This window comes from Capsicum annuum, chromosome 11 (genome assembly GCF_002878395.1).
Source record: "Capsicum annuum cultivar UCD-10X-F1 chromosome 11, UCD10Xv1.1, whole genome shotgun sequence".
Taxonomy (NCBI): domain Eukaryota; kingdom Viridiplantae; phylum Streptophyta; class Magnoliopsida; order Solanales; family Solanaceae; genus Capsicum; species Capsicum annuum.
This window is the reverse complement of record NC_061121.1, coordinates 233624109-233649799: the sequence shown is the minus strand read 5'-3', so window position 1 is coordinate 233649799 and position 25691 is coordinate 233624109. Positions and strand designations below refer to the sequence as shown.

At 34.3% G+C, this 25691-nt stretch overlaps 1 protein-coding gene across 5 annotated transcripts; it reads left to right on the top strand.

Moving 5' to 3' along the window:
• Window positions 1-6937: 6937 nt before the first annotated feature.
• LOC107847542 (serine/threonine-protein phosphatase 6 regulatory subunit 3) lies at window positions 6938-21436 on the top strand. 5 transcript variants are annotated; one of them, XR_001667556.2, is made up of 20 exons: window positions 6939-7207; window positions 12282-12385; window positions 12528-12614; window positions 12749-12824; window positions 12918-12992; window positions 13108-13161; window positions 15166-15225; window positions 15342-15458; window positions 16055-16149; window positions 16263-16468; window positions 16723-16820; window positions 17186-17289; window positions 17424-17589; window positions 17780-17902; window positions 18582-18664; window positions 19356-19497; window positions 19650-19679; window positions 19806-19876; window positions 20253-21223; window positions 21337-21436. XR_001667556.2 is itself a non-coding variant. In XM_047399982.1 (19 exons), the coding sequence occupies exons 1-19, from the start codon at window positions 7169-7171 to the stop codon at window positions 21070-21072; spliced, it is 2544 nt and encodes an 847-aa protein (XP_047255938.1). In that variant the 5' UTR covers window positions 6938-7168; the 3' UTR covers window positions 21073-21436. The 5 variants fall into 5 exon arrangements, 4 of the variants coding, with proteins under 4 accessions (XP_047255938.1, XP_047255937.1, XP_016547341.1 ...); XM_047399982.1 differs by having other exon boundaries at window positions 6938-7207; window positions 18585-18664; window positions 20256-21436; XM_047399981.1 differs by having other exon boundaries at window positions 6938-7207; window positions 18585-18664; window positions 20253-21436.
• Window positions 21437-25691: the final 4255 nt, after the last annotated feature.

Here is a 25691-nt window from a genome sequence, read left to right as displayed (position 1 = left end):
TTTTTTTACTTAAATGTTAAAAGGGTCAAAATTTAAGGAGAAAAATGAGTTGAAAGACCTGTCAAGTCTTTAATTTAAAAAAAATAGGTGAATATCATAATAGGCAAAATGCTCTATTTCACTCCTTTGCTACGTGAATTTTGTAAGTTGATACTTTTACTTACATGTTTATTATCTGAACCCTTAAACTCATCAAAAAGTAGTATTATGATGATTAGAATAAAAAGAGTGTAACCACTCGCTTAGGGGTGTGAGTGGGGCTCAATTTTTAGTCAATTTTATATTAAAATAATTTTTTAAAAAAAATATATTCAAATTAAAAAATAAAAATAAAAAGAGTTCTTTTTTTTCATCTATCTTTTTAAATTTTAAAATCTAAAAAATCATTTTTAAAATATTTTTAAAAAAAATTCCTCCCCACCCCAGCCCGTCCCCACCCCCACACCCCCAGCCCCTCTTTTTTTTCCTCCATCCTTTTTAATTTAAAAATATTTTTAAAAATTTAAAAATAATAAATTTAAAATTTTTTCCCACCCAGCCTTTCCCACCCCCACCCCAACCCCAGCTCGTCCCCACCCTTCTTCCTAGCCCTCCACCCCACCCCAGCTCATCCCCCAACCCACCCAACCCTACGTAATCCCTCCCCCTTCCACAGCCCCCTACCTCACCCAACCCCCTTCCTCCAGCCCCCCACTCCACCCCACCTAGCCCCACGCAACCCCCTCCCCAACCCTCAGCCCCCACCCCACTCAGCCCCTCCCCCAGCTCCCCACCCTCCCCCAGCCCCTCCTCCCACAATTAATTTAAATTAAATATTTTAAATATGTAAATCATATTTAAATCAATTAATTATTTAAGTAAATTTTTTTTAAATTAGGTAAGAATTTAAAATTTGATAAATTAATTTAAAATTTAATTAATTTAAATAAATTAATTAGTTAAGAATTTTAATTAATTAATTTTTTACTAATTTAAATTTAAAATTTAAATTAATTAATTGTATTGATTTTAATATTTAATTAATTTTAATGAAATACTTTTTTATTATTTTTTTATTTTTTATTTTAAAAATGATTATTCAAAATTTTCATACTTTAAAAGCATGATTACTCAAATTTTTCTACAATTTATAAATTTTTCTTATTTAATTAAATTAATTTTAATATTTAATTTGTTATTTAGCATTTTAAAAATGACTTGAAATTTAATGTAATTCTTTTTCTATTTTTTTATTTTTTTTAAATGATGGGGCAGATGATGTGGCACGCATGGCAGATGACATACACACGTGGCAGCTGATGTGGCAGCTAACATGGGAGAGTGTGTTACACTCTCCAAAAAAAGTGTTTAAAATATAGGTTTTTCGTGGGTTCAGGGGTCCAGATGATAAATATGTAAGTAGAAGTGTCCAACTTATAAAACTGACATAGTACAGGGGTTCAATAGAGCATTTTGCCCCCATAATATCGTTAAGTTAAAATAATAGAGTCGCTTAAAAAATTGAGATAGTTGTTTAACAACTGCATTAGTTATCTCAACAGTTATCAAAATTGTCGAATAATTTTGTTAGTTGTTGAACAACTTTGTAAAGTTGTCAAATAACTGTCAAAGTTGTTCGATAATTTTGCAAGGTTGTTCAACAACTATGCAAAGTTGTTAGAGTGAAAATAATTTTTTTTATCTCTTTTACCTAATTTTTAAAACTTGAAGGACTTTCACTTAATTGAAAAATTCCCTTTTGATACAAGATCCCGTTAATAATGTTAAAAGGGTCAAAATTTAACATATTAGAAATTAGATTTAATTGGTCAAGAAGCATTACTCTTTCTGTCCTATTTTATATGATCTAATTTGATCGGATATGAAATTTAAGGGAAAAAAAAAATGTTGATCAATTGGCCTTTATTATACATGTACTTCTATCTTTTAGAAAGCGAGACATTATAAATAGGATTAATAAGGATAAAAATGTAATTATACTTTTAAAAAGTTATCAAATGAGAAAATATACTTGAAACAGATTAGAAAAAAGCATATCATATAAAGTGGGATAGATGGAGTACGATTTTTTGAGTGTTAGATCCGAACTATGCATTACGTGGGCGAGTTTACTATCTTAACTATTTATTAGATGTGCGGGTTTCTTGAACTAGCACTGATGATTTACCAAAATAGACCTTTATTAATTATTCATTTTTTATATTGAACATAGCGGTATTTCAAGTAGGAAAGATGAATAATTAATAATAAAATATATTTTGATAAATTGTTGATAATAATTCTTATAGAAAACACGCACATCTAATCGTTCAGATATGAAACTCGAAAAATTAAAATACTTTTAGTATAGAAATTACTTTAAAATGTTTTTATTTTAATTATTAGATCGTATTTATCTCTCCTCTCAGCTATTAAATCAAAAATACTTTAAGTGTATTAAAAATTACTTGAAAATATTCTTCCAGCTTTTAGATGAGATTTTCGTTTAACATTATTTTCAAGTTTGAAATTATCTCACCATTATATTTAGATTATACTTTTATCGCGTTTAATTTATTGAATTCTTAAAAACTAAGGGGTTGTTTAGCTATCGACTATTACGAAATTAAGTTATGCAGATATTAAATCTTGTAAGTAAATATCACATTCGGTAGTTAATTATGATTAAGTTATTTATGTATAAAATTAATATGGCGTTTGATTCATAATATTTAAAAGATTTTATGAAAATATTCCAAAAATAACTACACTATTTGCTTATGATTAAAGAATTGCCGACTTCAATCATTCCACTTTGTAAAAATTAAAAGATAGTAAAAAAACTTGAGACAGTTGTCTTCTTGCTTTTGTCTTACTTTTTTTTAATTCATTCTCAAAGCCTTTCTTGCCTTAAATTATACATTTCTAATCATCCTTTAACATCACTAATTAACCTAATTATCACCTTTCTCCCAACTAAATATAGACTAACAATATTTTTTTGTTTGTTTCATTATCGTAGTATTTTGCTATTGTTATTGTGCGCTTCTTTTGTTGTCTTTAGCACAACTTTCCCGTTAATGTACTTACTTTTTCATATTTGATTTTTGATATACTGAGAATCTTCTGAAAAAAGCCTCCCTACCTTTATATTGGGGCGGATATGTTGGGTTCAAAATCGAGAGGGCATTATGCGGAAGCTTTTATTTTGTAAATCAGATGACACATGAAAAATTAAACTAAAAATATATTATTGGATATGATTTGGCCAAACGGCGTACATATTAAAAATAAAATTGAAAATCCTAAACTCTTTAAAAACTACATTGTGAATGCTATTGTGTAATAGTATGAGAAGGAGGTCTTCTATTTATAAATGTCCAAAACCTTTCCTCCAAGAAAGAGGTTAGCCAAATATGAAAAAAAATTATATTTTTTCTTTCAGAAAAAGTAAAAGTAATCATGATAACTTTTATTTTCCTCTTAAGAAAAAGTAAAACTTAAATATAGTAAGAAAATCAGGATAAAAATCCTAACAGGACCTACGTTGTATTTTGGAGTGCTCCGACACCCACTAAACTCAATGCGGAATAGGTAAAATTACATAAAAAATATATGAAAATATGTATAAAACATATAAAAGCACCTACTATAACAAAAAGTTGATTGAGTGCATTGACATTTGGGTTGATATTAAGATCCTTGTGATTTTCTTTTTAAAATTTTTTAAGCACCAACTATCCTTAAATCTGCTCTAGATAGGGGCGGAGCCAGCCCTTTGGCATTTTTATGTGATTAAAATTATTTTTTATATATTTATAGTAGGTGTTGAACCCCCTTTCGACTTGATTTTCTTCAAATATTGAACCCCTCGAGTTGAAATTCTGATTCCGCTTTGAATTTCGGATTTCAATTGTAAAATTACATTGAGTATGTTGTTATTGTTATTATTTTGATACTTAAATAATTGGTGTAAAAATGAATTTTGAATGTTTTAGAACATTGTTAATTTGGGCAACAAATTTTTTAAACCATGGCAAGTTTCTCCAATATTGGTTTAGCACAATTTGCAAAGGAAATGATAATCAAAGATTTATACTTTTTGAGTTTTAAACATATATATTAACTTATCATATTTTCATAAATATCCACACTTACAAAGTAATTACAAAAAATTCAATTAATTATGTATCTTCGTTGGATGTATCAGGAGCTAATTATGTATCTCGACAGACTCAAAGTTAAATTTTTTTATCGGAAGCTAATTATGTATCTTTACAAAAGAAAAAATGTATCTCCGTTGGATGTATTGTGTATCTCGACAGACATGAAATCAAAAAAAATATACCGCAAATTAATTATGTATCTTTACAAAGGAAAAAATATATCTTCATCGGATGTATCGGGAGCTAATTATATATCGACAGACCTGAAATTAAAATTTCAGTAGTTACATAAAATATCAAATTTTTCTGTAATTAAGCTTCAAATTGTCGGGATTTATGTTTTTCCTCTAAAAAACTATAGAGCAAGTATCTTCAATTTGAATAAAAATATAAACTTTGCTTTGGGTCATGTTAATGGACCCTAAATTTCCTAATCACACTCACAATGAATACCATTTTTATTTTTTATTTTTTTGGGTGGTGATTACCAAAATGGTTATATGCAAAATTGACCATCATTTTCATGACAGGACTTGTACTAATATAAAGTACTTTAAAAAATTTATTTGATGTGCAAATTGCAGATTATTCATTCAATTCGCAAAATAGATTCTGCTAAAAACGTGAAGTCAAATTAATGGTTGATATTAAAGTACTATTGTTTATATTTGTTTTATTTATGTGGTATTTATCAAAGGCTTAAATTTTATTGATAGTGACAAACAAGATCAATTTCATATTTATTTATTACTAATAGTACTTCTTCAATTTCATTTTAGTTGGCCTCTAAAGACTTCACACATCTATTAATTTTTTTTTTATTAAGGGTCTATTTTACCAAATTAACCTTATTAATTATGCTTTAAAAATATAAATTTGAATATATACAACTTGTTTAGTCATTTAATGATAAGGATATTATTGGAAGAACATATTAAAATCCTCTTGATTTTATCAATAGGACAACTAAATTGAAATAATTATTTTTTTTAAAAAAAGATCAACTAAAATGAAACGGAGGAAGTATGGTAGTTTGTTACTTGTGAAAAATGAAATATTTATGAATTACACGACAAATAAATTACTAAATTTAATTTTACATTGGTAATATCTATGCAAACAACATAGATATAATCAAACGAAAAAAGAAGTTATAAAGAATAGATTGGTAATATCTATCCATTAATGAATTCATTGTTGGTTAATAAAAATACAAGCATGTTTAAATGTCATCATCATATTTATTGAAAATTAATTGACATTTATCTACTCTCTATACAAATAAGAAAGTAATACATGATCATTTATTGCTTCTTCTTTTTTTACTAAATTATTACTATTTTGATAAGAAATTATTTAATCTATTTTTTTCTATCTTATAAAGATAAGATAAGATTTACATAGTATATTTTATCCTATTAAAATTTATTTTTGAACTATGATCTATCAAGACAATCTTTATATCTCATAAAAATAAAATAAATTTTACATATATTCTATACCCTTGAGATTTACTTGTGAAACTATGATATATCGAAACGACTTCTTTATCTCACACAGATGAGATAAAATTCGCGTATATTCTATTATCCTAAAATCTTATTTATAAAATTGTACTGAATATATTATTACTATTTAATTATCCAATCTAAATATTCCAATGACAAGTCAAAAAGAAATATCCAAATATGGATATTCAATCAAACACATGATTGTTATAATTAAAGGGAAAAACTAAAAGCAAGCTTCAAGAAAATGGTGTGCATTTTCTCAAATGATGCTCCCACATTGTATTATTATTATCCAAATACCATATGAATCTTTTTCTTTCCCTCCATATGTACGATTTTTTTTTTTTCAAAAAATTTCATCCGTCAAAAATAAAATAAAATATAATATTAAATTCTATATGAGGAGATTAGTTTATTGTGCACATTAATCAATTTTTAATGCCATTGTAATCCATTGAGGGCTTGTTTGTAAACAAGGTAATTAATTTCGTCATTAATTTTAGAATTGAACTTATTTCATACTAGTTGATTCATATAAAATGAATGAAATAACTTATTTCAAAATTTTAGTGTTATTTTTATCCCACCTTGAAAGTAGGATAAATAAAATAACTAATCTTGAGATAGTTAATTTTGGAATAATTTATTTTTCAGCAAAACAACATCTAAATTAGAGATGGACGAAAAAAATCAAAAAGTCAAATCGAATTATTTCGATTCTTCTATTTTAATATTTGGTGATTCTGTTCAAGGGTCATGGGTTTTTAGTGCGCGTTTTTGCAAATTCAAAAATTGAAAATCAAATTAAACTTCAATAAAATCAAATAGAAGAATCCAACACCCACCTCTAATCTAAATAACTTGAGACACTCATAATTTGAGTTTGGATGAGTAACTTTTTTACGTGAATTCCAAATCTATAATTTGTACATTTTTTTTTCCCTGTAAATAAGAGCTTTAAAACAACAGATAAAATTGTCGTCATATGATCAGGAGTTCACGAATTCATATCAGTGAGATCATTCCTCGAACTTTGCACGCAGCAAAAACAGCTTTGAAGTAATCGATAAAGTTACTGTCATGTGATCAGGATTCACGAATTCAAGTCTTGAGATGGTGGAATCCTTTCCGAGCGCTCCGCGTAGCGAAAGTTTTACTGCACTATTTTCTTTTGTGCGTGTTATTCTCCCCCTCCGAAACTCCCCACCCCACCCCACCCCCACTCCCACCCGCACCCCCACGCCCACACAAACAAAGCATTAACCTTCATTACTCTCCATTTGCCATTTTTATGCCAACACACACACACACACACACTCTATTTATATATCTTCCCCTCTCGATATTTACGGCTTCCCTTTGTATTGATCTTCAAATCGTAGGGTTTTTCTTTATTTATTTGTGCTCTTTCTCTCTCTATTTGGCTCCAAAATCCTCTCCGTCGCCGGTGTTGAATCTATCTGGATTCGATTTTTAGGGTTTATAGATCTGTTGTTTTCTATAAATTCGAATATGTTTTGGAAGCTTCCAGTTCTTTCCTCCTGTTCTCCGGTATGTATGAGGGATCCATGCTTGTTGCCTGTGCGTTTTTACGAGCATATTCAATGAGCTGAAATTTTGCTTCTCGACTCAATATTTTGATGTTTAGGTTATAGAGTTGTATTTTTTGAAGCATATTTTTGAGATTTTTGTGATGTTGAATTGGCGAAGTCAGTTTTCAAATTGAATGAGCTGAGGAAGAAATTTGAATCTGTCGACTTAATATTTTGATGTTCTGAGATGTTTTGGTTGTAGAGTTGTGTTTTGGAAGCATGTTTTGATGTGCTGTGATGTTGAAATGGCGGAGCAGTGTCCAAATTGAATTAGTTATTTTGATATTTTGCTTGTTGCGTTTGCTTTTTCGAAGCATATTCAATGAGCTGAAATTTTGCTTCTCGACTCAATTGTTTTGATATTCTGTGATGTTGAAGATTTTGAATTGGCGAAGCTGTGTTCAAATTGAATGCGCTGGATGTTTTTTGATGTTCTGTGATGTTTTGCCTGTTGAGTTTGCGTTTTTCGAAGCATATTGAATGAGCTGATTTTTTATTTTTTGGATGTTCTGATGATATTTTGGTTGTTGAGTTTTGTTTTTGAAGCATATTGAATGAGCTGAAATTTTGCTTCTCGACTCAATTTTTTGATGTTCTATGATGTTTTGCTTGTTGAGTTTGAGTTTTTGAAGCGTAACCAGTTCGGATTTATGCCCGGCCGCTCGACGACGGAGGCAATCCACCTGGTACGGAGGTTGGTGGAGCAATATAGGGAGAGGAAGAAGGATTTGCACATGGTGTTCATCGACCTAGAAAAGGCGTACGACAAAGTCCCCAGGGAGGTGCTTTGGAGATGCTTGGAGGTGAGTGGAGTACCGCAGGCATATAGCAGAGTAATTAAGGATATGTATGAGGGAGCGAAAACCCAGGTGAGGACGGCGGGAGGAGACTCAGAGCATTTCACTGTCCTGACAGGATTGCATCAGGGATCTACTCTTAGTCCCTTTTTGTTTGCGTTAGTAATGGATGTGTTGACGCGGCGTATCCAAGGGGAGGTGCCGTGGTGTATGCTTTTTGCAGATGATGTAGTCCTGATAGATGAGACGCGAGGGGGTGTGAACGACAAATTAGAGTTGTGGAGGCAAACTCTGGAGTCTAAAGGGTTCAGGGTGAGCAGAACCAAGACAGAGTATGTGGAATGTAAGTTTAATGACGTAAGGCGAGAGAATGAGGTAGTGGTGAGGCTAGAAGCACAGGAGGTAGAGAAAAGGGATAAGTTCAAGTACCTCGGGTCCGTGATCCAGAGTAACGGTGAGATTGACGAGGATGTCTCGCACCGTATTGGGGCGGGATGGATGAAGTGGAAACTTGCATCGGGGGTGCTGTGTGATAAGAAGGTGCCGCCCAAGCTTAAAGGTAAATTCTATAGGGTGGTAGTCCGTCCGGCCTTGCTGTATGGAGCGGAGTGTTGGCCAGTTAAGAACTCCCACATCCAAAGAATGAAGGTGGCAGAAATGCGGATGTTGCGCTGGATGTGTGGACTGACCCGAAGGGATAGAGCTCGGAATGAGACTATCCGGGAGAAGGTTGGTGTGACTTCAGTGGAGTGTAAGATGCGGGAAGCACGATTGAGATGGTTCGGACACGTGAAGAGGAGGGGCATGGATGCCCCGGTCCGTAGGTGTGAGAGGCTAGCGTTGGATGGTTTTAGACGGGGTAGGGGTAGACCGAAGAAGTACTGGGGTGAGGTGATTAGGCGGGACATGGAACAGTTACAGCTTACCGAGGACATGACCCTAGATAGGAAGGTCTGGAAGACGCGAATTACGGCAGAGGATTAGGGCCAGTTCGGGTCGCTAATGTAGGGAAGTAATTGGTGGGGGTGTATTCCTGGTATGATTCCGTATTCAATGTTCCGTGTTCCGTGTTCCATGTTTGTTACGAATCTGTGTGCTTTCCTCTGCTTTATATTCCTGCATTCCTGCTTTACTCTGTTTTATATTCCTTATGGCTGCAGTATCTATGTTATGTCATCTGCTTCTGTGCTGTACTATGTGTTTGTGTGATATCTCGTAACTTGAGCCGGGGGTCTTTCGGAAACAGCCTTTCTACTTCATCAGAGGTAGAGGTATGGACTGCGTACATCTTACCCCCCCAGACCCCACTAAGTGGGAATACACTGGGTTTGTTGTTGTTGTATATTGATTTTCTGTATGTTGAAATGGCGGAGCAGTGTTCAAATTGAATGAGCTATTTTGATATTTTGCTTGTTGAGTTTGCCTTTCGAAGCATATTCGATGAGCTGAAATTTTATTTCTCGACTCAATATTTTGATGTTTAGGTTATAGAGTTGTGTTTTTGAAGCAATTTTTTGAGCTTTTGTGATGTTGAATTGGCAAAGGCAGTTTTCATATTGAATGAGCTGAGGAAGAAATTTAAATTTGTCGACTCAATGTTTTGATGTTGTGTGATATTTCGCTTGTTGAGTTTGTGTTTTTGAAGCATATTGAATGGGCTGAGATTTGGTTTCTCGACTCAATATTTTGATGTTCTGAGGTGTTGAAGATTTTGAATTGGCGAAGCTATGCTCAAATTGAATGAGCTGGAAGTTTGTTTTTTTTTTTTAAAAGTTCTGTGATGTTTTGCTTGTTCAGTTTGCATTTTTTGAATGAGCTGAAATTATTATTTTTTGGATGTTCTGTGATATTTTGAGCTTTTGTGATATTGAAGATGTTGAATTGGCTAAGGCAGTTTTCAAAATTTTTTCGTAGTATATTTTTGATCTTCTGTGATGTTGAATTGGCGAAGCAGTGTTCAAATTGAATGAGCTGGATTTTTTGATGTTCTGTGATGTTTTGCTTGTTGAGTTTGCATTTTTCGAAGCATATTGAATGTTTTTTTTAAAAATGTTCTGGTGACATTTTGGTTGTTGAGTTTGTGTTTTTGAAGCATATTGAATGAGCTTTTGTGATGTTGAAGATATTGAATTGGCGAAGGCAGTTTTGAAATTGAATGAGCTGAGGAAGAAATTTAAAGCTGTCGTCTTAATATTTTGATGCTGCCTGATATTTTGCTTGTTGAGTTTGTGTTTTTGAAGCATATTGAATGAGCTGAAATTTTGTTTCTCGACTCAATATTTTGATGTTCTGTGATGTTTTACTTGTTGAGTTTGTGTTTTTGAAGCGTATATTGGTCTTCTGTGATGTTGAAATGGCGGAGCAGTGTTCAAATTGAATGAGCTATTTTGATATTTTGCTTGTTGAGTTTGCGTTTTCAAAGCATATTGAATGAGCTAATTTTTTTTTTTTTGATGTTCTGGTGACATTTTGGTTGTTGAGTCTGTGTTTTTGAAGCATATTGAATGAGCTTGTGTGATGTTGAAGATGTCGAATTGGTGAAGCAGTGTTCAATTTGATGTTTTACTTGTAGAGTTGCCTTTGTTCAAATTGAATGAGCTAAAAAGAAATTTCTCGGCTTAATTATTTTGATGTTCTGTGATATTTTGCCTGTTTATTTGCGTTTTTGAAGCATATTTTGATATTCTGCTGTAGAGTTTGCATTTTCTAGCATATATGATCTTCCGTGATGTTGAATTGGCGGAGCTTTGTTCGAATTGAATGAGCTAAAAGAAATTTAAATTTCTCGACTTAATTATTTTGATATTGTGTAGTGTTTTGGTTGTTGAGTTTGAGGTTTCGGAGCTTATTTTTGAGCTTCTGTGATGTTGAATTGGCGAAGCAATGTTCAAATTGAATGAGCTGAATATTTTTTTCTTGACCTAATCTTTTGATGTTGTTTGGTGTTTTGCAGCTTGTTTTGAGCTGATTTCTTTTTCTCGACATAATTATTGTGATGTTGTGTGATGTTTTGCTTGTAGAGCTACGTTTTAGAAGCATATTTTGATCTTCTGTGATGTTGAATTGGCGAAGCAGTGTTCAAATTGAATGAGCTGAATTTTTTCTCGTTTAATTATTATGATGTTGTGTGGTATTTTGCTTGTTGAGTTTGTGTTTTCGAAGCTAGTGTTCAAATTGAATTTAATGAGCTAAAAAGAAATTTCTCGACTAAATATTTTGATGATCTGTGATGTTTTGCTTGTAGAGTTGCATTTTTGAAGCATATTTTGATCTTCTGTGATGTTGAATTGATGGAGCAGTGTTCAAATTGAATGAACTTAAAATGAAATTTCTCGACTCAGTTATTTTGATCCTGTAATATTTTGCTTGTAGAGTTGCATTTTCGAAGCATATTTTGATTTCTGTGATGTTGAATTGCCGGAGCAGTGTTCAAATTGAATGAGCTAAAAATTTCTCTGCTCAATCATTTGATCTGCTGTGATATTTGCCTGTGGAGTTAGTTTTTTCAAAGCATATTTTGATCTTCTGTGATATTTGAATTGGCGGAACAGAGTGGTGCACGCTTGTTTTCAGAGTGTGATTCTATAGGTTATGAACGTGATTTATTGGTGTTTAAACTAGCTGAAGCCATGTATTCCTAGTGGTTTTGCTGCTATCTCTTGTGGTAGCTTAACTCTGTTTAGCTCATAGTAATTGTTTGGATTTTGGAGCCAAGCTCATTTGATTTTATTATTTGGCCTCCTTCCAATAAAAAATGAATTCACAAGTTAGTATAAGGGTCATATATGTTGTGAGAGATTTGGTTAAACTACTTGGGATTGAGTACTTCCATATTAATTGAGTTCACCATGATAACGGAAAAATTCAATGAAAAAGCTTAAGTTCATTTTGAAAAGAAAGTACTTTGGTAATTGAAGATAAGTGCAGCTTATAACGTTCTTCTAGTTGGAGGATTTTTTGGATTGCTTATTCTTCATTGCAGTTGTAATGTCCACCTGATTGCAGGGCTATTTGATAATGTAGTTTTATACAAGCGCTTTATGCACTTTTCTTTCTTGCATAACCTGGTGTTGCATCATTTTATTCTGACATTGACTATGTCTAGTTTTTGCTGTAAATACTGTTCAATGAAGCTGTTACCTCAATACAGTATATGCTTATTTGCTTTTTCCGTTGTCTTTTTTTCAACCTGGTGAATGGTGTTGCTTATGATTTTTTCTTTCCTTGGGATTTTAGGTTGAAGCAGTTCTAGACAAGGAAAATTTCACTTTGGAAGAGCTTCTTGATGAAGAAGAAATAATCCAAGAGTGCAAAGCTTTGAACAGTCGCCTCATAAATTTGTAAAATTTCTCCCAGTTTTAACTTCTATAGATGCTTCTAATTTTACACGTGCCCAGGAGAGAATATAGTTTCTGATTAACTACTTCTAATTGAGCTTAAAATTTCACTCACTGAAACATGGATATTATTTTCTGTTTTCAGTTTGAGAGAGAGAACACAGGTTGAGCAGTTGCTGCACTACATTATTGAAGAACCTTCTGAGGATGCTGATAGCAAACGAACATTTAAGTAAGTTTCTACAGGACTTGACATTGCTTTAACAATTGGTTCAATAGTTCTACTTGCAATTATCTGCAGTTTTATTAAACTTAATCATTTATCAACAATTTATTTCTTGCTTTTAATGTCGTTTCACCTTCTAGGTTCCCTTTCATTGCATGTGAGATATTTACCTGTGAAATTGATGTCATCCTTAAGACTTTAGTGGATGACGAAGAGGTAGTGTATTTCACAACATGGAGTAATGATATTTTTAGTAAAAAGGATGGTCTTTCGTTCTGATGTTTCCGTTGTCTCTCTGTGTTGCTGCAGCTAATGAATTTGCTCTTTTCCTTTTTGGAACCAACTCGTCCTCATAGTGCCTTGCTGGCTGGGTATTTTAGTAAGGTAAGCAATTGATTCGTCCACAAGCTTTGTGGGAAAAATCCTAGGTTTCCATTCTTGAAATATCTATTTTTTGGTCTAAAAGAAATTGCTTAATGTAGTTCTTGCTTAATTGTAGGTGGTGATATGCCTTATGGTGCGGAAGACTGCTGCACTTATGAATTATGTTCAGGTTTGCCTAGTAATTACCATTGCGTGTCATGAATTGTAAAAGTTATTGTCTTTCCTGCCTCATGTAGTTAAACCAGTGTATGTTTTGGTTTCCATCAAGAAATATGTATTATATTATCTTGTCTATTTCAGATAATGAATTAAGACTCGATAAATCTCATTAACAAACACCAAGTCAGTATGAAAAAGAATACGTGTAATATAACTGCACTTGAGTCATCCACTGCCATCTATCAGGTTTGATGAACTATAGCAAATTTCATTTTATACCACCAATACAAGTGGAATAAGAAGGATATCATAATGTGTTCATATGCTCCAAAAGGGATATGATGTTGACATCATGCATTTTCCTTACCTTGCTGATTCTATGTAATCTCTAACACAGTAGTGCTTCCTCCACTGTCCTCACCAACACCCATGAGATATTGAACAATAAGATTCTTTGCACATGCGACACCAACTCGCAAAAATCTTCTTCTATTCCTTAAATTGTCCGGGTTAAATAGCATCCTGTGCTGCACAACAGACAGGAAAGCTTCTTATTTTGGAGACTCGATGTTCCAGAACTTTACTCTTATCTCTTGTTTCTGCCAATTCCAAATAAGAACATTTTTTGCTTCTCCTCTCCCCTCTCTCTGTCTTCTCATCTCCCTTGTCATTCCCATTAGGTAGTTAAATGTATTAAACAACAACAACAAACCCAGTCTGGGGAGGGTAAGATGTACGCAGTCCATACCTCTACCTCTAAAGAAGTAGAAAGGTTGTTTCCGCTAGACCCCCGGCTCGAGACACGGAATACTAAACAAATTCATACTAAAGCATGGAACAAGATGGCATAACATAAATGTATTATTTTGTAAAATCCTTAATCCGTTCCTAATCTCAAATAGTCTCCTAAAATGTATATTGACCTTCTTAGGGTCTTGTCTCAATTCCAAATATTAAAATTTTCACTTCTTTGCTTTCCTAAAAGAGCACTCTGCTCTGCCTATTAGCTCTTCTTATACTACCTCCTTTGCTTACCATGCAATGATCTAGATGTGCTTTTGGATCTCAAAAGCTCCGATCAATCCTGCCTTTTCTCTTATGCATCATCAATTTTTTCGTAAAACTTGATTAGGTCGTAAGGTTTTGATTGTTGTGCATCATTTTGCCCTCTTGTTGTGCTTCTTGCTTCTTCTATGAGGAACCTGGCCTGTTTTTACTACATGTGAAGTTGTGATCCTTATGTTTTCCTTCCTTTCATTTGTACTTCCAATATATATATATATATTTTTCATGTTGTTTGACCTTGCTCCACTGTTCCATCTTGAGTTTAAGCCGTCGCTATATTTTCCAAAATTTCGAATCATCCTATGTTCTAGAAGCCTGCATAGTCTAATATTACAGTCGCATAATGTATTTTGCATTCTTGGGAAGCTTGTGCTAGACTCTTCTTGTAATTTGCCTTCTTTAAAAGGTTGAACGCAGATATGCTCAAAAAATAAATGCAGGGTCCTGAATTTGCATTATGTTTTTTTAAGGAGGCAACTGAATCCACTGGCTAAGTTAATTTTGATGTGTATTCTTGCAAATCGTCTCCACCCCTTAAATCCTGCAGATCCTCTTTTTCTCTCCTTTAATCCTGCAAATCCTCTTATAGGCTCGGTGAGTGGGTGGTGAAGCTAGGAGGGTCATGTGTTCATCCCTGGTTTAAACTGTTTTTTTAATCAACTGCATAGAGCTGGCGGATGTGAGGAAGGCTGCTTTAGGCATCTTGATTACCTTACTTTCTCTATGTGTGTGGATTTTTTTTTTTTTTTTTTTGTGTGGGGGGGGGGGGGGGTTACGAACCATAATTCAGGTAATTTCATTTTGCAAACTGTGTGGAAGATGATTTAATGCGATATGTGTCTTTGCAACCTGTAAATGATTGTTTTAAATGCATTTTTCTTTTTCTGTCTCCCCTTTCCTGCTTAAGGACTTGGTATCTGTTCCTGCTTATTTTTTTCCCCTGTTACAGTCCCATCATGATGTTTTCCAGCAGATGGTGGATTTGATTGGTATCACATCTATAATGGAGGTTAGTTTGCTGGGTTTTTTCTTCTATCATCTGACGCAATCATATCATAGCCAAATTGTTATATGTTTGATCTAGTGGAGATGATTCTCTTTCTCTAACGAGTCCTTTCTTTGAAGGTTTTGGTGCGACTTGTAGGAGCTGATGATCATATGTACCCCAGTACTGTGGATGTGATGCAATGGTTGACTGAAAGCAATTTATTAGAAATGACAGTGGACAAATTGAGCCCCTCTGTAAGTAAAGAACACACAGCTACCTGATATTATGTTAATGGTGGTTGGATGTATACACTATACATGTGTGGAATTGTTTAGAGAGCATTTTAGCATTGTATGCATCTTTTCTACAGTATTATGTGATTGTCTCACCTTGTCTGTTGGTATCTATTCTTGTGTTTCTTGTTATCATTATTTCCTTGCAGCTCCTTCACAGATTATCTGTCCTAACATGCTTTACTGGTTTAAATGTTAAATTGTTGGTTATTTAGTGTTGCAAAAACTCTGGTTTAAATGTTAAACTGTTGTTATTTAGTGTTTCAAAGAGTCTAGTGAGTTTCTGGTGTGAGAAGCAGCAGGAGCTAGGATATCTTCCCTTAGCTGATAGGAATACCTATCACCAGACCACTGAACTATAAGAAATCCTGTCCAATTATGGATGCATGTCCTCTTTACTCTACCTTAATTGATTTGACTGTTTTCCTTTTTCTAATTCTTATTCGGGAATAGTTAATGTATTTCCAAGTTTGGGAGCACTAGTGTGACTTGGTGTTTTACTGAATGACAGCTCTCACACTCAAGACTCTCTTGATGTTTTTTTCCCCTTTGTACAGAGTTCTCCCGAAGTACATGCTAACGCAGCAGAATTACTATGTGCAATAACCAGAAACACGCCATCCCCTTTGACCACCAAACTATCCAGCCCAAGGTTTGTTGGACCTTGGTTGATATTTCCCTTCGGAGTTGATCTCTGTTGTGGCATATCTTTTCAGCAGATAGTAACTTTAATTCATTACGCTCCACAAATTCCTCTGCTTGCAGTTTTGTTGCCAGGATATTTGGTCATGCCCTTGAAGACTCGCACTCAAAGTCTTCCCTTGTCCATTCGTTGTCTGTCTGCATCTCTCTGCTGGATCCAAGAAGATCAATTCCATCATCTATGACGTATTCTTTCCGGAACCAGCAGGTTTATGAGTCTTCCGTGCATGTCAATCCTGACACTATCGATGCAATGCTTCCTAAACTTGGTGAGTTTTCTGATTCTGAAAGTTTGTACAGTTTTGAATTTGAATACTTGTCTAACTGTGGAAGAGTTCAATTTCAAGTTATAGACCAGAGACTAGTTTGTCAAAATGCAACACCTATACAAAGTGATACCCTACTGCCACCTGGCAAAAACAAGAAAAAAATTACAAGAAGAATGATATTTGTAGTTACGGAATTTCTTAATTTGCAGCTCATCTCGAAAAGTTCAGTAACTTTTACAGCACTTATGGAACAGGTGGTTTGCTTGAGCTGTTGAATGTGTCATCTGATGAGAAGGTTCTGCCAACAACATATGGAGAACTCAGGCCACCTCTAGGAAAGCATCGGTTAAAGGTTTGTCTTGGTTATGTACTTGGAACAGAATGAGCTGGCCTTTGTTATTCCTTTCCTATCTGACTGGCGTTCACTCAGGGGATATGCGTTTCGAGAACTTCATTATTATGCTGTTTTGTTTTTGTTGTCAAGAGATCAGATGGTTGGTTTTACACCTGTTGCAAAGGAGTTGTAAATCTTGTGTATGTTGTTCCGAGGGAACTTTGGGATATATTTATTAGGCTTTATTATCTGGGATAGTAGCTTTAAATAAGTACAACCAATTCTTGAATGCTTGCAGAGTTGGTGTTGTGGTCTATTGAGTTGATAATCTTGTCCAAGTCATTTAATCGTTCTATCTTAAATAATTTTTATCTTACTTGTAGATAGTGGAATTCATTTCTGTGCTACTGAAGACTGGTAATGAAGTTGCAGAGAAAGAATTGGTCAGCTCTGGGACAATTGAGAGGGTCCTGAATCTCTTTTTTGAGTAAGATGTTATGTCAGTGTTCCTGGATTCTTGGCCTCACAAGTAGTTTGGAGTGAATGTGCCTAGATCCTTGTTATTGAATTTCTTAAAACCAATTTCCGTTTAACATTTTACGATTGGCTTAATTTCTGTAGATACCCCTACAACAATGCATTACATCATCATGTGGAGAGTATAATATACTCATGCTTAGAAAGTAAGCACAATACTATCGTTGACCATCTTTTCGAAGAGTGCAATTTGATTGGGAAAATTATTCAAACGGATAAACAGCCTACAGTTTCTGGTGATGGAAATCAGGTTGATATTTGTGAAGCAATGAAATCCTTTTGAGGTTTTTGATTTTGCACTCTCCCCTTCACATTTGAGTAGAAAGTTACCCAAGTTTTCTCCCCTTCTAAAGGATAAGTTTGATTAATTTGAACTTTGCAGTCTCAATGCTGGTAATAAGTTGTGCAATTGTTTTATGGTGTTCTTTTAACTGATGCAGCCAACCGTACCAGCTACTGGAAAACAAGCACCCCGAGTGGGTAACATAGGGCATATAACTAGGATTTCTAACAAACTCATTCAGTTGGGAAACAACAACAACTGCATTCGAGCACATCTTGAGGTTTGTATAACTTTTTTGCTTGATATATGCTTCACAAAACCTAGTTTCTGAATCTTTCTCTAGTGAGTAGTTATTACTGAATCTTAATGCTAAAATTTACGTTGTTTTCCTTTTAAGACAAAGTCTTGTTTTGAAACTTCATCTTGGGCACGGGAGTAATTTCAACGAACGGTTACTTGGCTTTCCACACCAGAAATTTTTAAAAAGTTTTTGTGCGCTGAAGCTTGCTTCTTTTTTGACAATAGAATTGGTTTCAACTGACCGTTGCTTGCCTCTCCGCACTCCAGAAAATTTTAAAAAAAAATTCTGCACTGAAGCTTGGTCCCTTTTTGACAATAGAAGTAATTTCATCGAACAATTACTTGCCTTTCCACACTCCAGAAATTTTTATAAGTTGGTGTGCACTGAAGCTTGGTTCGTTTTTGACAATATTGGAGTGTGCATTGAAATTTATTCAGATGTGCATGACAATAGAATGGTTTGAATAGCCTCTCTGCAAGTTTTTCCTTTTCACAAATCAATGATCTCTCATGAGGGCAGTGTCTGTTTTGAGGTGCCTGTTGGTATTGTATATCTGTAGCTCAGTAGTCTCAATGCTATCTTTTTGTTGATATTAGTATTGTCTCTTAATAATGATGTTTCGGTGCTGACTGGTTTGGCTGCTCTTCTTGTACTCCAGAAGAATATGGAGTTCAGTGATTGGCATACTACTATCTTACAAGAGCGTAATACATTAGAAAATGTCTACCGCTGGGCTTGTGGGTAAGTTTCTATCTCTTTTTTCTGATTCTGCTATTTGATTGTGAAAATGAAATTCCTGTAATGGTTTTCTCTGTTATATTTCGATATGGCTCTGAAGTTGTTAGTCATATTGAAGCCACTGCTTGGAACCCATTCCTGGGCTATATTTTCATGTGTTAACAGTGCCCCGGTACATTAGTACAAAAAGGAAAATTAATTAACGACTATGCACAAAGTGAAGTTTGAAGTATCCGATACTTCAAGAAAATCATCCACTATGTTGTTGGTGTCCTGACAAAGCCGCACTCTCCGTCTAGTACCTTCTACTGTCAGTGTTTGGATATTCAAATATCAGGAGAAAGTGGAAAATGGGGAAAAGAGGAAATAGTGGTGGGTGGGATAAACCAGGAATTAACTGAAAGACATGCTCTTGGTGGCCAAAAACTGTCACAATAAACTCATTTTTTGTTATGATCTAGTAGTCCAGGATGTGTTGCTAGTAGATGAAACAAATTCTGAGGGTACCTCTTTAATGAAATTGTATTGAGATAAACATTGATTTTAAAAACTGTTTAAGATAAGGTGGAGTCTATTTGAAATGTTCTTTGGGGGAAGAATTCTTCTTAAGTTCATTAGCTAATCCTCTTTTCTACTCTGCTGCTCTTCTACAGCATAACTGGTTTATGTTAACGTACTTTATTTGTATGGCCAGCCGACCAACTGCCTTGCACGACAGAACAAGGGAGAGTGATGAGGAAGATGTTCATGACCGAGATTATGATGTAGCAGCTTTAGCGAATAATCTGAGTCAAGCATTCCGCTACACCATATATGATAATGATGATGCTGAAGAGGTAAATTTTATTTTGTGTTGGAGGTGAAATTTGGGCAGTGTGGGGTTCTACATGCAAAAAAAGAAAAAAGAGGAATGTGTAAGCTTATTAGCATTTTTACTGTGGAGTCGACTTTCATATCAGTTCACTCACGGTTTTCTTGCATTCTCCAGGGGCGTGGGGCTCTTGATCGAGATGATGAGGTCAATACTTTCATATCCCTGATTAACTCCTCTTCCTTGTGGATACATTATCAATCGTTATTGCAATTGCTATTTGTTATCACTTGCCTTGGTGTTCATCACTGTGTTATGTTCATGCCATTGTAGGATGTTTACTTTGATGACGAGTCTGCTGAAGTTGTGATATCATCCTTGAGGTTGGCAGATGATCAGGGAAGGTGAGTTCCAGTTCCCATGTTTTTCTGTCAAGGAATCACTTGCACACAGATGCTTCTAGGAAAGTGAAAAAAGAAAAACAATGCAGATGCCAAAAAGAGAACCAGTCTCATATTTGAATATGGTAAATGTACTCTTTATTAGTAATACTTCCTCATGAGAACCACAGTCAACTAACTGGAACTAGTAATACTTTCAAGGTCAGGGCAAGGAACGTAAATCTCTTAAACGCAGAATTAAAACAACTTAACATTCCATAGTTTATACAAGACCTCTAGGCTTCAGAGTTGTAATATCTTTCCATTTTATCTGTTATGTCTCACCACTGTTTGTATAATGGCTACCTTTTTCTTTTTTTCCTGCTCTCCACTTTTGCAGCAGTTTGTTCACAAATTCAAACTGGTTTGCATTCCAAGATGATAGAATTGGTGATGTTTCTATGAGCACCTCACCTGCTGATGTGATGGAGGATATTAACCTTAATGGAATGTCAAATAGTAGCAACAGCAATAGTGATGATGAAGTGGTAGTCGGAGAGGAGGATGAATTGGTTGAGAGCAAAACTTCTAATGCAACGCCCAGCTCTAGTTCTAACCCCTTCAATGGGTTCACCATAGCCAATTCTAGTAACAATGGAGGCTTCAATCCAGAGAATTCAAAAGCAGGTGCCGCAACTGACCTGACGTTCGATACGTCAGGGAGTGATGACCCCTTTGGAGACAGATCTATGCCTGAATGGGTAGCATGGGGGGACGCTCCAAATTTTCAAGTTGGTGGATCCAATGTCAACCCATTTTTAGACCATAGTAACTCCGAGGACCAACTTGCCAACCCTGGTGAGATAGGAGCTCCACCAGCTAGTTCCACTACTAGTTGTAGTGGAGAATCTATTCCAAATGGTATATCATCTCCTGATTCTAGCAAAAGTTCAGGATCTGATTCTAGTCAGAAAGCAACCACCGTTCCTTCTTTGTTTGAAGAGGATGTTGAATTTGTTGGCGTGGAATTGGAGGGTACCGAGAAGGCAATGGAACATGCTCTTAAAGAGGGGATTGTCGGCGAAGCCGCTCCATTGAAAAGGAGCATTGTTCCTAAGGTACCAGAAAAGGAAACCACAGATGATGGTGGGGCAGGAACAAAAGAGTACAACGATGCAAACTACTGGAGAGTCGACCAAGAAGTTGCAGTGTCGGAATAGCTGTGGAGATCTATTGATTGGTTATTTGAACCTAGAATTCGTGGAGCTAATAGCCAGAATCCCCAACTATCAATTGGTGAGTTTATTCAGCACAGATGTGTACAGTGTACTTTGGTTACAAATTGGGATCAAACAATAGGGCTAATATAAGGTTTGTCACCAGTTAATTATTGTTAACTCTTCTTGATGTTTATTATTCAGATCATGTTTTCATTGTAAAAAAATTTTGGTTTCTTCTCGTCTGACTTTGTCATCTTTCTGTAGTTGTATGGATTCTGGAGTAATCTCAGTTCTCCATTCCTTTAAGAACAGGCGTAAGGGCTGCTTTGTTGAGACAATGTAAACTCTACTTTCTCTGTCTTGATATTTATGTGTTGGGTGTTTACACGCCTTGGGGGTTGTTTGGTGGTTGGTTAGGAAGTGAATTATTTATGTATTAAAATCAGCATAATTAGGTATAAAATTTAGTCCATCAAGTGTGGTGAGGGGTCATTAATTTAAAAGCATGGTGAGGGGTTATTAATTTAAAATCATAGTGTGCGCATGTCTTATCTTTACCTTAGTGGCGAAGAGATTGTTTCTGATAGATCCTCGCTGCAAAGGAAAAATAGTTCAAAGTAGGAAAAAGAAAAGTAATCGAAGTACAAAATGTAGCAGATCTAACTATTAACAAATTAATATGATATTCAAAGTACTAGACAACAAACGTAAAAAGATATTGTGAGAAGGAAACATAACAATATTGCCGCTGCTATTGTGGATGGGTGACAAGACAATACACTGGTACTGCTGAATTTCTATATTATTTGTGGCGTACTTTCTATTTTAGTTGGTCTCTAAAAGAATGTCACCTCATGATAATTAGAAAAAGAATTACCTCTAATTCTCCAAAATTCTCCTGTCAAATATTTAAGAATTATTTTGAACTATGTTAGTTTCAAAAGTCTCTTTTTTTGTTTTAAACATTGTATCAAGTCAAATTATATCATAAAAATGAAACGGGAAGGAGTATGTCCTCCAACTAATAAGTTGGAATTGCGTTGTGTCCTATCAAACCACCTCTCCTCGATGCTTCTTTGATCCATCTTGACATCTCAGAAAACTGTGCTGGAGCATCCAGACATTTCTTCGTCACATGTTCAAACTATTTCAAGTCAGTCTTTTACACCTCTGTGGTGGAGCATCCAAATATCTCTTCACATGTTTGAATCATTTCAATTTCGCATTTTGTCTTCTACTAAAGCCATTCCTATTCAATATTTGAATATCTTCGTCTCTAATTTTTTTCTCTTAATACGCCCACATATTCATTATAAAATTCTTATTTCTTCATTTTTTAAGTTCTTAACGAGAGAAGAAACTAATGAGTTCGTTAAAACTGGTAAATAATATATTGATATGATAATGATATAATATTTTTAAAAATCAAATATTAAAATTGTCCTATCGAAGTTTCAAATACCATACATACCCCCCCACCCTAACACATTGGCTCCACCCCTAAATTACCATGGTAAAAGTGGTGAGAAGAAATAAAAGTTGCCACTTGTAACAATACATGAATATAGCAAATGGGAAAGAGTATAAATCTCGATATCTCGGGAGAAATTGATAAATTGCCAAGACGAACGGTTTTTACTACACACGAGAATTTCATTGATAAACCCGGTTCACATTTTATTGTTAAACCGGTTCAAGAAAGGAATATGTGGGACCCACCGCACGGATTCATCCATGCTTGCCTTGTCACAATATCTCTGTCTGTTTTTGGTAGGTAGGACCACCTGTGACTTTAAACAATACTCCCACATTCCGCCTTTTACTTATCTAGTATACTAAAAATAGATATACCACGATATTTCTGTAATTTAAAAAATTAGTGATAGTATAATCCTCACTACGTGAGAATATATTGAGTTTGTTGTTATTGTTGTTGTTAGTGATAATATATATATATTATTCATTATTTAGTTTATTTTTCAAAGCATTACTCTACTAATCTCAAAATTAATTATCCCATCATACATAATTTATTTCATTACTGTGGTGTAAATAGTGAAATATATAATTGAGTTATTAACTAATATCTCACACCAAGCATGAGACTAAAATAGTCCATTTTATCGTGGGACTATTTATTTCTTTGTATCTCACACTAAACGACTCTTTACTATTGTTCTATCTGTTTATTTTTACTTGTCATGTTTTGCTTCTCGAGAGTCAAAAGTCAAATTGTATAAAATTTAATCGATATTTTAAGATGTATTTTTCTATCGTAGTAACATGAGAAAGATCGTAACTTATCATATTTTTCGCATAGTTTTTCGACCATTGAAATGATAAATTTAAAATATTAAATTAATTTACTTCAATTTAGTTTTAAGTTTAGTCAATTTGACTTTCATAAAGTGAAACATGATAAGTAAAAGTAAACGCAAAGAATAGATTCAAAGGATTATATAATAAAATTATCTTTATTATTTATTATTTCTTAAGGTGCGTATTAATTTAATAATGAGCAAGTAAAATTAAATCGTGGGAGTAAATATGTTTTAAGGGAAATAAAAAAGAGAAATACGATAACTAATTTGACGGAGAAGCATACCAAGGCTATTTTGATTTGTTTAGAACAAGTCACCCTTGTGATATGCTAAACATTAAATGACACCATTTTTCAATGTTCAACTTATTGGGATTAGTCATGACGAAATTGTTGAAATTATTACAATTAATTAAGTAGCGTAATGGCATTAATTTCATCACAAGAATTATTTAATCTATGTACATTGTTATACACACTTTCAATGGGATTAATGAATACCTTTTACCAAAGTGCTTATAGTCAAATAAACCATTAATGAAAAGTTTAGATATACAATGAAACACTTCCATCAATACGCCGATGCCAATGGAACCCCCACGTGAAAATGGCCCCCCCACCCCCACCCCACCCTATAAATATTTATCCGGTATACTAAAGCTTTTGTCATGGAGAGAGGTGGAGAAAGGCTAAATCACGAATTTATCATACGCGCCTTTACCTTACAGACTATTTTCATTGTCTTGAATCCGTAGTAGAATGAATAAATATTTATCTGATGCACTAAAGCTTTTGTCATGCACAGAGGTGGAAAAAGGAACTGAATCCCGAGTTTATTGTACGCATCTTTACCTTACATTTCTGCGAAAGACTATTTTCACGTCTTGAACCTATGATAGAATGAATAAATATTTATCGTACTATAAACATTTACGTCAAATTAATTAATTTAACTGGCGAGTACAAAAATACCTTACCTATTAATTGTTTGTTTTTTCTATCCAAACCACCACTACCTATATATATATATATATACATATAGTTGGTGTATTATAGACCATGTGTATTTTTGACAATACATCTCTTAAAAGTGAGTTTAATATTGAAAACATTAAAAGACTAACTCATATAAAGCTTAAATATTATAAAAGACACAACTTATCTCATTAATTCAGGTTGGGTAGATGGGGTCTGATTAAAGTAGAAATCACATTTGATTTGATGAGAACCTAACCTTGATTGGGTTGGCAAGCAATGCTTCAATTGTTGTTTTGTGTTTGGTAGTTATTTTAGTGTCTTAAAAACAAAACCACAACATGTGTGTTATTTATTTCTGTTTGTTTCTTGGTCTAAATTAATTAATTTGCCTACCATAACATCCTTTTGATAACCAAAAGGACAAAGACAGGAACAAATTTTACATTAATATAATTGCCAAAAACATTTAAAGGAGCAAAAAGTGGGTGAGAAATGAATGTTCCTATCCATTTAGTGTTTGCTTTATTTGCTATGTTCTCCCATTCATTTTATTTTACCCTACATAGTTTTGACAAGGAGGTCACGAGTTCGAGCTGTGAAAACATCATCTTAGAGAAATGCATGGTGAAGCTGTGAACGATGAGCCCTTGTGACCCGACCCACTTCCCCATGTAGTTTTGACGAGGAGATCACAAGTTAAAGCTATGAAAATTAGCCTCTTGCAAAAATGCATGATAAGGTTGTATACAATAGACCCTTGTAGTCAGACCCTTTCCCAAACCCATGCATAGCAAGAACTTAGTACACCTAGCTGTCCGGGCGAGTTTCTGATCATTGTTCCAATAAGAGATACAACAACATACCCAGTGTATTCCCACAAACTGGGGTCTGAGGAGGGTAAAAGTGTACGCAGTACATATCACTACCGCAGATGAAGTAGAGAGGTTGTTTCCATTAGACCCCCGACTCAAGACATATAACTGTTCGAATAAGAGATGTACCACCAAAACAGAGAATCAATGGCAAGTAGTATGGGCAAGAAATTTTTCAAATGCAAACAGTCATTAATGAAAAGTCATGACCAAAGTTACTTAGGGTTTCCTAATTGAAACATCAAACATTTGAATGTTGATCTTTCAAGTTTAGATTTTCCTATTTGAAACAGGTCTTACAAGAAAACATTTGAATGTTGGTCCTAGGTTGTTTCGTCGATGTCCAATATCAAAAAGAATTTCCACGTACTTGATCCGTGATAAAAGAATCAAGCTCGCTCGCAAGGTTCTTATGTTAAAAGACACGTTTGGCTAACGGACAAAATTTC

What these genes read in the sequence shown, in the direction of transcription:
- LOC107847542 (XM_016691854.2), top strand. Translation starts at nt 7,169, where the DNA reads ATGTTTTGGAAGCTTCCAGTTCTTTCCTCCTGTTCTCCG. An exon ending in TGGACAAATTGAGCCCCTCT is followed by an intron (nt 15,459 to 16,054) that starts GTAAGTAAAGAA and finishes CCCTTTGTACAG; the next exon opens with AGTTCTCCCGAAGTACATGC. An exon ending in TTTCTGGTGATGGAAATCAG is followed by an intron (nt 17,590 to 17,779) that starts GTTGATATTTGT and finishes TAACTGATGCAG; the next exon opens with CCAACCGTACCAGCTACTGG.